Consider the following 12822-nt stretch of genomic DNA (forward strand, 5'->3'; position numbering starts at 1 on the left):
GATTTCAAGTTACTTGTTGTTCTGGCCACACACATTTAAATCATTGCCCAACGCCCCCCCCCCCCCCCCTCACATATTTTCCCCAAACATTTTATTTTATTTTATAAAATGCGGATAAGTATTTGTATTTTTTTCCAAGCCGCTTTTTGTTGTGGTAAATATTAAAAAGATAAAAAGGGGTCACAAGAGCGTTTCAATCAACGTAAAATCTCGACCCTTTAACTGTTTCGAGCACTAACACATATTTCATATCAAAGTCAAGGACGATTCTTGAACAAAATAATGCCGGTTTTCGTTGTTAGAATATAGTACATAAAATGAGAAGCTACGGTGCTTCCTTCAATTGCAATATCGTTTGCCGGCGGAACAAAACTATCCATTCCTACTGCATGTTCATGTACCTGTCCTGAGTCAGGAGCCTGTTGTACAGTAGTTGTCGTTAGAATGTGTGGTTCATATGTACTTCTCCGATTGTACAAAGAATAGATTTTTTTAACCAATAAAATTGAGAAAGGAAATGGTGAATGCGTCAAATCGACAACCAACCGACCATAGAGCAGACAACAGCCGAAGGCTACCAATGGGTCTTCAATATAGCGAGAATTCCCGCACCCGTAGGTGTCCTTCAGATGGCCCCTAAAATATATGCATACTACTAGTATATGATACTAGTACAGTGATTATGGACAAGTCACATGCATCGTTTAATCAGTGTTTACTGACGGCCTGTTTAACTTATTACGCGGGAAAATATAGTGTATCTATTCAAAGTTAACGTTTAAACCCTGCTGCATATGTAAACCACAAACATGAGGTGCAAAAGTTTGTACATCATATCCGGATTTCGACAAACAATGTCTCTTCATATAGAAATTAAATGTCATTTCTCTTGTCCTTTTATCAATAGTTTAAGGTATAACCGACGATGAGGAATTTTGTAGTGTAAGACAAGTAGCTTAATATGATCTTATTTCTGTAAGGATCGGTTTGTTTTCGATTTTTGCTGATAAGGTGTGATATTTGGGATGGTAAACCAGCACAAACAGCACTCTTAGCAAATAAAATAAATCAATCCTTGTTTCTATGATGAGTTTATTAACAACCACAGCTGGTGGAGTTTTATTCCCCGAACACAGTGGTAGTCAGCAATTCTGTGTTGACATGATTTGATATTATTGATATGGTCAAATACTCATTATTTAACTGTTTACAAAACTTTGAATTTTTGAAACAGATTAAGGCTTTTCTACCTCAGGAATTGATTACCGTAGCTGTATATTGCAAAATTATTAGGAATTTTTGGTCATTAATGTTTTTCAATTTCATACTTTATTTTTTTTTTTTTTTTTTTAACTTTTTTTATTCGAGCGTCACTGATGAGTCTTGTAGTTGTAGACGAAACGCGCGTCTGGTACAAAGAAAATTATTCTTGGTATATTTATGATGAGTTTATTGTTGCATGACATTTTTGTCTTTTATTGTAAAAGTTCAAATCGGCTGAAGTTGTTAACACAAGAGAAACATTTTTAATGTATTTAATCTCGAAAAAGTGCTCACCATTGAATGTGACGGTATTGCATTCTAATATCAAAGTTAGAATCTAGACTAGACATTCAGTTGGTGGGTGTCAGAAGTTGAGAGTTCCAGACTTCCATAACATGCTCGTGGTTGATGTTGGTATAGAGATTATTGGGGATGTTGGTGTAGAAAGATAACATCAAGCGAGACATGAATTATTCCGGGTAGGGGAGGGTTCAAGGATTCTTTTTTTTCTGTGCTGTATCTTGTATTTAGGATGGTATATTTTCTTCTTGTGGTCTTAGATGATAATCAACAAATTCTGATATTTTCTCTGTAGGGTGGTCATTGTCAGAAAAAGTTAGTTTACCTGGATAATTGACTGTGTATTTTGGACAGAAAATCGAAAAGCTCCAGTTTTGATTTTTCATGTTTCAGACATTTAAAATCGTCTTCTATAATATGACCCTGTTCACACTTTATTTTCAAGTTTGTGGTATATCCTTTTGGTTAAATTAAGGGTTTGGATAAGAGTCTAATTTCTATAAAATCTTTCACCAGAAAGCTGACGTTCTACCTTTTGAATGTTATTGTATTTGCCCTTGACTACAACAGCGATGCCTTTTAATATCTTCTAGTTTATATTTCCCTAAATCGACCAAATACTGGTCATTAGATACAGGAAGATGTGGTATGAGTGCCAATGAATGCCAACTCTACATCCAAGTTACAATTTATAAAAGTAAACCATTGTATGTAAGTGAACCTACTTGTATAAAAGTACATACCCCGGCCTGATTAAGTTTTATGTAGGAGGTCCGAGGTGTCTTGTATATATTTTGTTTTTGTTCTAGAGTTTAAAAGTAGCAGAATGGTGTTACTTGTGGCAATATACCTATGTTTTCGTCTTCAATTGAAACGAAATATGAAGATATTTTCGTTATTTCATGCACATGCGCAAGTAGTCCATATTTTTTTCATTGGACTTGAGGTAAGTGGATATATTATGATAACTATCAAAAGATTTTAATCTAGTTATTATATTCTGATCACTAGACAGGACGATTCGAAGACAATGATGTACTAAGGGCTTAGACTATTGATAACTATTACCACTACTGCTGGTGGACGTTTCGTCCCCGATAATATCACCAGCCGTGTAGTCAGCACTTCAGTGTTGACATGAATATCAATTTTATGGTAATTTTGTTTTATAAATTTTCTGTTTACAAAACTTTGAATCTTTTTAAAAACTAAGGATTTTCTTATCCTATAAATAGATAACCTTAGTCGTATTTGGCACAACTTTTTAGAACTTTGGATCCTCAATGCTCTTTAACTTTGTACTTGTTTGGCTTTATACATATTTTGAAATGAGCGTCACTGATGAGTCTTATGTAGACAAAACGCGCGTCTGGCGTACTAAATTATAATCCTGATACCTTTGATAACTTTTTTTATGCACGGAAACCATTAATCATTATGTTAAAATTTTAAGTGTTTACAGTGTATTGTTTAAACAATATTCTATTAACGACCATTAACAAAATTTGTCGAAGATGACTAGCTGAAAAAGACTGGTTGTCTACCTTCCTGACAGTTCAACTGTTGTTCACGGATTCTGAGTATCTGCTTTCACGGTTTTATCCACACCAGGGTCCATGAAATCTTTACCAGAAAAATCTGTATAATTTTTGCAGTTTTTAATTGCAGAATTTGGAACCTTTTAAATACAAAAATACAGAATTTTCAAATGAGAAAGAGTAAACAAAACCTGATTAAATTGATTTGTTTTGTGGTGGATGCTGCTAAAGGGTTATCATGCATTATTGGAATACTTAAGTTATTATATTTCTTGATACGACTACTACCCAACGGCAAGAGAGTTATAAATCAATGAAAATGATAATTTAAAGTTTAATATATTCCTTTCTCATAAATTACCTTAATTAATATGGATTCTTTTCTCCATTGATCGACAATTTTTGATTGCGTCAGTTCCGGTATTGCATCTATGATTATTGTAACCGGTACATATATCATAATAAATTATGCCAATTACGATAACAACTCAAATATTCGCAGAAAGCATTGTGTATGCCAAAACATACATAGTATGAATGCTATTTGCAATCAAATTCATAGTTCAAATGTAGTGTGTCGAATGACCCGCTATAATGAATTCATGAAAACAATTATTTGGTTTGATTTTGACAGGATTCGAATCCACGACCTCCCGTACATGTAGCGACAAACACTCTACCACGATAGCACCGACGAGGTTAAGTTTATATACGAGATTCATGGCGTGAATGTAATTAAATTATGTTCAGTATGGAAAGGTTCTATCCATATCAGGAAATAGTTTGCCATGATATTTTAAATTTATGCTAAAATATCATACCAAAGAAACAGTCAGAGGTTTTCCGGTATCGAAATGCCATGGATACTAAATTTAATTTAACCAGGATGTTTGCTTCTGCATTTAAAAAAAACCAAGCCTTTTAGAAGTCGGTTATAAATTGATAGTTTATGCATAAAGGGGGACAATCCAATTAAAATATTGATCTCTGATTACATATGTAGTATAACGTAATCAGAGATCAATATTTTAATTAGATTGAAAGGGGGAAAAAGCAGAAAAAAATTAAGGTTCCGTGTACTCGTTTTGTTAGTTGGTCCAAGGACACAGTTGTATAATCCCTAAGGTAAACAGTGTATAGCTTGCATGTTTTATTTGATACACTTTCCCAATTTATTTCTTGACATTAAATTCATGAAATATTAAGTAGGGGGTGTAATTACATGTTAAAAGAATTTGGGTGCTGAATCTTTATGTTAAGTAGTGGTTTGGTACAGTTCAAAAAGGTCAAGTTTTATCACGTCCGAAGCTGTCAAACTGAATTGTACACCCCCTTAACACAGAATTGTCAATACTTTGAGTTAGAGCTGGTAGAAGTTGCTATAATTTTGATATTATTTGTCCCAGTAGTAGTACACTACACTGTAAAAAAAAAGTTATGAGAAAGAGCAGGTGCGTTTGTTTTAATTTGAATTTATTGTCTAAAAGAAATGCACTACGAAATAACTGTGTTCTAGGGCCAGTTTATAAATAAAGGAACTAAAAAACATTTAAAATTGGTACACTATGATTTTTCTTAAAAAAACTATGATAAAGGGTTTTATGGCACAACTTTTTTGGAATTTTGAATCCTCAATGCTCTTCAACTTTGTACTTGTTTGGCTTTATAAATATTTAGATATGAGCGTCACTGATGAGTCTTATGTAGACGAAACGCGCGTCTGGTGTACTAAATTATAATCCTGGTACCTTTGATAACTAATTATAAGGTTTATTATGAAAAGTAGAATAAGGCAAGCGATATTTTTTTTTATTTGCTATATTGATATAACCAGAGGATTCAGAAACATTGGCAATAACTAAAAAAATAACCAAAAGGAGCGAACATCTTCAAGATAGTTGTTATTGCTAGCTGTAATATATTTAATTAAAAAAGTATGAATCTGCATTACAGCTAATTTCCTAATGCATGTAAAGCAAAACTTTAGTTGACTTGCTTGCTTTGTAGCTTTGTAAATAAGATTCACATCTTTAAACAATATATATAGGCATAGTTTAACCTGTTTATATCATTTTTTAATTTGATTGGGTGTTATCGTAATGATTGTACAATATACACACAAAGAAAGCAAGCTAACCAAAGTTTTGTTCTACATGCACTAGGAAATTAGCTGTAACGGTAAACCAACCTTTTCTAGAGGTGTATAGTTAGGATGGTGGTGTTTGTAGACAGGGTTATTAGACTTGAGACAATAAGAATACAACAGTGCCCATCGTCTATTAGGGCTGTTATTTGGTCCACTTGTATGAATCAAGTTTGCATCAAATATCAAGGCATCGCCTGTCATAACAAAAGTTCAAACAGTTTAATAGATATAGGAAGATGTGGTGTGAGTGCCAATGAGACAACTCCCCATCCAAATAACAATTTGAAAAAAAGTAAACCAATATAGGTCAATGTACAGCCTTCAACACAGAGCCTTGGCTCTCACCTTAAACATGTTAAAGTAAAAAAGTTACATGTAAATATTAAGTTTCATTATCAACAACAAAAAAGTTAATAATGATTACAATGTCGTAAACAACTATAATTAGTCTTTTTTATGTTTGAGTGTCGTGTATAAAGATATAACCGCCGGTTGTTGATGTATTGACACATGGTACATACCTGAAAAATTAACATCAAACCTTGAGTTTTTAAAAGATTTTTTTGACATTTTTACCTATTATGTCTGTTTGTTTTGTTCTTGCATTGTTGTCAATATAATGGAATTTGATACGACTAACATACAAGTGAGATGTATAGCTAGCTATAAACCAAGGTTCAATCCACCATTTTCTACATAAGAAAATACATGTACCAAGTCAAGAATATGACAGTTGTCATCCATTCATGTGATGTGTTTGAGGTTAAATATTTAATTTGATTTTGCCATTTGTTAGGACTCACGTTCTGAATTTCCCTGGGAGTTCAGTATTTTTTTGTGATTTTACTTTTTACATTAAATAACAATATTGAAAAAAATACCGGGGTCAAGTTCTACGTGTTTTAGTGGATGTCTTTTCTTTATCTCATTGATTCTTTCTATGTCAGCCATAGTTTGCCCTGCCACTGGAAAATGATCTATCCTACCACATGTTTGGGATCCGGTAAAATCTGAAAAACACCCCAAATGACGATTAATATTTTAAACAATAAAAAAAGAGTTAAACTTGATACATGACAACATGACTTTTTCAACCACAAACAGATGGGAAAGAACGTGCAAGGCTTCGATATTCTTACAATTGAGGAAATCATAAAGCCAGTTATCAGGTATCAGTATTTTAATGGATATAATTGGATCGGCTTTGAGTTCTTTTTAGAACTGATGGTTTAGCGTACAGTACATGCGGGGTAAAGATAGTTGAACCAGTTACCTGAAGACAACCATTGGATGGTTCACACTTGTCGACTGCTATGAAAATAGTGTTGATTTGAGGAAATAGACATCCATTTTTGTACCAGTAGCTAAAAAAAGTTTACAATGATATATAATAGAAATAACAATAATGTTACTTGCCATGTGACTAATTTGTGTCGTCGTACTACATGTTGGCAACATGATTTTAAACATTTGATGTCTTTTAATGAATTAAAAGTTGGGTCATTGCTTTGTGTTTTAAGTACTTTATATGAAGATTTAAAAATGCTATTGAATCGCAGTTGAATATTCATATATAGTCTTGACAAGTCTCAGGATTGATAAAAGCGTTAAAAAACACAGCTATGCAAAAACTTGTCTAGCTTCTTAAATTTTAGTTATTTAGAATTAATTTTGAATAAGTTTTTGTCCCGTTTTACTACAAAATAAAAACATCTCATTTTCATACCAAGGATTTGTATAGTAAGTAGCATATACTAATATTTTGATTTTAATATGTACCCATAATCCTGATGCCACAAATGACTTCCGCCAGTAAATGCGTCCTTGCGTATAAACTTAGCATGATAATGGTAAACTTCACCACCACCAAGCAACTGGAAATGTAAAGCATATATAAGGCACATAGAATTACAAATTGTTGTATCTTGTCATAGTTCCTTTATAATTATTAGACACTTTTTTTTCCTGTGGCAGTTCAAAATTAGACCATTCATCCAATAGTTACCGAAATTATCAGGCTTATAACTTTATACGCCAAACGTCAAAACCATTTTGCAGAACTAACTTTTTGAATGTGGTCTTAGCTGTCCTGAATATGGATGACATATTTGCAACTGAACGCTAAAAATCGATTTCCAATAAATCGATCAGATGTATTGGAGTTTGTTAGATCAACGAAATGAATTAACAGCCGACCATTTTCTTATTGTGGCCAGTTTTGCGCTTGAAATGTATTGCTGACATAATGTGATAACATTAAATCCCTTTGTATAAAAATATTTTCAAAATTCATATCTAGACCTATCTTATTTTACTTCCACACCGTTTTTTTGTTGTTTACCTAATATACATACTACAGTGTATTAGTATTCGTATGATTAGCATCCTGAGTACACACTCATATTCTTCTTATGATTTATTTTAAAACATGTACATTTGTAATACAAAATTGCATTTCGTTTAGATATTAACCCCCCCCTAAACCAACAGTGAATAATATGTAATACCTTCTGACAGGAGTCCACCACCTTTCTACTTCTTGCCACAATACCTGTGACGTCATTTCCTGGATGACTCCATATTACAAGTTTGGCGTTTTTTCCCTTTCCATCGGGAATCTGAAATTTTCAAAATGCACTCATAAAACTGTTAAAAAAATGTAGATTGAAAGGGTCTGATGTATTCTTACACTGTACACTGTAAAGTTATAATAATTATGTTTAATGAAGTTCATTTTCTATGAAAACTTGAAAGGCATCATTACTCTGTAAAAACGACAAAATAACTTTTTTTAAATAACGCAATTTTGGTACGATTTATATATCATTGTTAGTGACATAAACATATGTAGACCATGAATTAAATATACGCACAATTATTCATGAATATAGTTATTTTCATTAATATTAAAAAAGTTTAAGATAATTTTCTAATATTGTCAGCTGAAGAAAAAAGTTGACCATACGCCGTAACCATGTTTCTCAATAATATCACTATCTTCTAGCACCCTTTTCACATTCGTCAGTTCCTCTTTGTCAAACATATTTCTGAAAGATATCAGTAAAGCAACTTAATGACTATAACCCGAATCGTTGAGGTACATTTATAATATACTTTATGGTGGGTTTTCAATATATTCCATGTAGTTATTCAAAACAAATTTATGTATAAATAAACAGTTGACAGTATTCGGAAATTTCATTCTAGGACAAGTTTTTCCCTCATTTTTAGTTTGTTACCCCGATTTTGTTTTTTTGTCCATGGATTTTTGAGTTTTGAACAGCGGTATACTACTGTTGCCTTTATTTAAACTAGTAAAAACATCGATCTTCCTGAAATCGATAACCTAAATTAATGTTAACGAAACAAATCGGACATAAAACTTAAAAGATCGACCGATCACTTGTAGAAGTGATAGTAAAAATGTACTATATATAGATATTAAAATATGTATGCAAATCTCCAGTTTGTGATATCCTCATGAGTGTTTGATTATAAAAAAGAAGATGTGGTATATAATTGCCAATGATTCTCGGTATTTAAACTATATTTCCGAATTTAAAGAACGTGCGGACAAAACAATGGAATAAAGAAATTGATTCCGCCGGTTTGCATCATTCTTTGAGTCAATAAATTTTAAATGCTTCATTTTCAAACGTATTTACTTTCTCTTTGAAACTGTAGATCTTCATTTGCATTTGTCATGCTTTTAAGGTTTGATGATGACTCTCGTAGAGTTAAAGTCTAGTTTACACTGCAGTATACCTCCTCATCATATATTATTTGAAAAATTACCTGACGATGATATATCCATGGTCGTTATAGGCTGCCTGCACCTCTGGTGTTATATCAAATGTCTCGGTATATTTATATTCTAGCAAAATAAAAAAAAATAAAAATATTCATCTTAAAAATATGTCAACTGCTACGATCCACTTTGGACTCATTTGCAATCATATCATACATCTATAAAGTTATATTTATATCTTGTTTTACGTTAAAATAGAGAACTGGAAAAGAGAATAAAGCCCCTCTGATTGAATTATGAGTATTCTATAATGACAAGTCACAGAATAACAAATGTATATTTAACTAATTTATGGTATTCTCAACAAGTTTTCTTGAATATAATGATGAGTGTGGTTTATTATGAAAATTTGGGGGAAAAAGTAACTGACAGTGACTTGAAAGCAAGGTCACCATACAGAACAAACTACAAATATATGAAAATTTACTCACCAGGGTTTGTCATGATGCTCAGGGTTTATATTTTTCACTGAAATAATAGATGATGAGTTTGGTATAGTGGGAAATTTATAACAGGTAAATGTAACATTTTGGATTTGGGATTTGCATAAAAGTCGGATACATTGCTAAGATAATTACTGATGTGTATGGCTTGCTTGTTGACTCTCACTTCTCACTTACCGACAAGCTGTCGACCTATAAGTATATATTGTCTAACCTTCGTGTATCGAACTCAAAAATGCTCTCCAAACCCTTTCCATTTGTTCACACCTTTCGTAATTAAGTAAGTCATGCGCCTCTTTTTTTTTACAGTGGTTGTCGTTTGTTGATGTGGTTCATGAGTGATTTTTTCTTATTAATTTTTTATATAGAATAGACCATTGGTTTTCCTGTTGAAATTGTATTACACTAGTCATTTTGGCATCCTTTATAGTTACCTGTTCGGTGTTAGGCAATGCTCCGTGTTGAGGGTCCTACTTTGACATATATTTGTGAACTTTTTTACATATCTGTGACTTGGTTGGAGAGTTGTCCCATTGGCACTCACACCACATCTTCTTATTTCTATCAATTTGTTTATACCCTCTAAGCCATCAATACACTTTGTAGATCACCCCCAACTGACGAATGCTCAAATAAATCTATCATTGCAATATTTATGAACAATTTGACACATTCTAATGCAAATTGAACGCCTATATGGATTGAGGACAATATTTTGTCTAAAGACGCCATAGAAGTTTAACGTGCTCGTCACGTTTACCACAAGATGTAAAATTGAGGTCGAAAATAATTAAACGGTATAGTAATCAAATATGTCAAATAATGATACAAGTCGTGCAAGTCTTAAATCTAAAAGATTTTTGTTTCTTTTTATTGATATTTTGATAATATACTTACATATAGTAAGGATCAACACATTTTCTATATCTTTGACCAGTACTATTTATTTGTAGTCCGCTGTGATAATAATGTGTTATCTGTTCTAGTAGATAACACCTAGATATCAGATATATATGATTCATGTGAACTTTACAGAAAAAGATATATATCAACTAAGTCACTATTACTTCCTATTTTTATTTTGCCGTTTTAACTATTTTGTTTAGCTAGACCGTTGCTGGTTAGTCTTGGAAAGACTATCTTCAGAGGCGGACCCAGGGTTCTTGAATGATGCATAGAATGGAATCGTTTGCTTAGCGTATCGAGAAGAAATTGTATATCGACTTTTTTTTTGTTAAATTTAACATCACAAATTTGTTGTTGTAAACAAGAGGGACGAAACATACCAGAGGGACAGTCAAACTCAAATATCGAAAATGAACTGACAACGCAATGGCTAAAAATGAAAAAGACAAACAGACAAACGATAGTAAACATGACACAACATAGAAAAAAGAAGAATAAGCAACGCGAACCCCACATAAAAAGGGGTTATCTCAGATGTTCCGGAAGAGTAAGCAGATCCTGTTTCACATGTGACACTTTTCGTGTTGAACATGTTATAACAAATCCGGTAAATAATCTAATTCGGTAGGACACATGCATAAAAGGAAAGGGGATTGTAGTGACGACGTAAGGAACATATCCGATATCATCTTTAAAACGATTATTCCATAACTGTCAACTAACTCGTGATGGGGGTCCGTAAAATTTACAAAGGGATGATATCAAATTCAACATTTGGAAATCTCTGTTTAATAGCTTCATTGTGAGCAGCAACCCTCTATCAAGAAAATCATGATAGGAAATACAAGCAGGGGAATATCGTATCAATTGGGATATATATACCCCGTATGCAGGTGCTGCTGGAATGTTGCTGCTTAGAAATGGAAAGTTCACAATTGGAAAGCTGAAATCATCTCTTTTGTCGTAAAGTTTTGTTTTCAACCACCCTTTCTAGATTTAAGTCGAGATTTGAGGCCGACTTAACTGTATCTGTAGTATCCTTTATCTCTAGTTCAATAGCATAGATGCGATCAACATAGTCACCAAATTTTGAATTAGTTAGTGAGAGAACATCACCTATATAGCGGAAAGTAAAGTTAAAGGATATTGCTAACTTCTTATCTTTCTTCCTAAGAAGTTCCTGTATGAAGTCAGCCTCATAATAATTAAGAAACAAGTTAGCAAGAAGAGGGACACAATTGGTTCCTATTAGAATGTCAACAGTCTGTGGAAAAACACGTCCTCCGAACGTAACAAATATGTTGTCAATCAAGAAATCAAGCATCTTGATAATGTCAGTTTCAGAGAATTTTTAGCTTGAATCAGAATGATTCTTTACAAAGTAGGATTTATCCCTCCCTACGACGAGATACTACCTTGGCCATTCTTTTTATGAAACAAAGCAATACCAACTCTTTTAATTTGTCTTTTAGTTTGGAATGTGGAATACTTGTGTTAAGTGTAGAAAAGTCAAGTATTTTAATATTATTGCAAGATGAAAGAGAGTTAGATTGCATGTACTCTTAAAGATCTTGGATGTTTTTGATATCCACATCTGATTCACGCAACCTCTATAATAGTTAGTTTCACAATAACTTTGAAGCCCGGCTTTGATTGCTGATAAAATAGATGTTGATAATATAGAAATAGGTTTCATGCAGCACTTGGAAGACCCATCAATATACCGTTGTTTGTAAGGACACTTATGTAGTTTAGATATCCAATACAGTGATGGAAAATCCAGTTCTCCGTCTTTGCTTGAAATTCAAAAGGAACATAGAACAGACCTATGATTATCCAGGATTTCCTCTTTGGTTATTGTCGTGAGTGTATATGTTGAGTTTCCAAATGAAATGTCAATACCTAATTCGTTTATTAAGCAGTTTATGTAATGAGTTTTACAAACAAAGACGATGTTGTTTGGGGCTTTATCTGCTGGAACAACAACATATTTGTCATGGAGGTAGGATAAGTGTTTTGCAACATTTGGGTCTTTAAAGATTGACGTAGCATGGGCGTTGATAGACCCATTCAATTTCTTAATTCTGATTTGTATCGACGACCTCACAGCCTTAATCCATTCGGAAAGAGTTCTGTCTTCCTTCTCGAGCTTAGCATATTGCCTGGCATAATCATCAAAATTTTTAAGTTGTATTTCCAATTGATGGATTTAGGCTCACAATATTTCGGACCTTTCGATAACACATTTCGCAGGGAAGAGTTATTGACAATGTTGAGGTAACTGGTTATAACGGTGTCGAATTATATGTGAATTGGGAACTAGCACAAGTACAATCAGGAGGTTTAGACTTAGAAGTCGTCAATATTGAGATCCTGCAAAATGAGATTAGTTAAATTTAGTTGCATCAGGTTTGTTAT

The 12822-nt window shown here is 32.9% G+C and overlaps 1 protein-coding gene across 1 annotated transcript; it reads right to left on the minus strand.

The window, feature by feature from the left end:
* Positions 1-3058: 3058 nt before the first annotated feature.
* On the minus strand, positions 3059-9499 carry LOC134706095 (ectoine dioxygenase-like). Its single transcript, XM_063564804.1, has 9 exons — positions 9487-9499; positions 9043-9121; positions 8213-8294; positions 7755-7865; positions 7027-7121; positions 6514-6611; positions 6129-6257; positions 5290-5441; positions 3059-3241 (listed from the first exon to the last, which is right to left on the minus strand). The coding sequence occupies exons 1-9, from the start codon at positions 9497-9499 to the stop codon at positions 3131-3133; spliced, it is 870 nt and encodes a 289-aa protein (XP_063420874.1). The 3' UTR covers positions 3059-3130.
* Between the last annotated feature and the right edge of the window lie 3323 nt (positions 9500-12822).

This window comes from Mytilus trossulus, chromosome 2, assembly GCF_036588685.1.
Source record: "Mytilus trossulus isolate FHL-02 chromosome 2, PNRI_Mtr1.1.1.hap1, whole genome shotgun sequence".
Taxonomy (NCBI): domain Eukaryota; kingdom Metazoa; phylum Mollusca; class Bivalvia; order Mytilida; family Mytilidae; genus Mytilus; species Mytilus trossulus.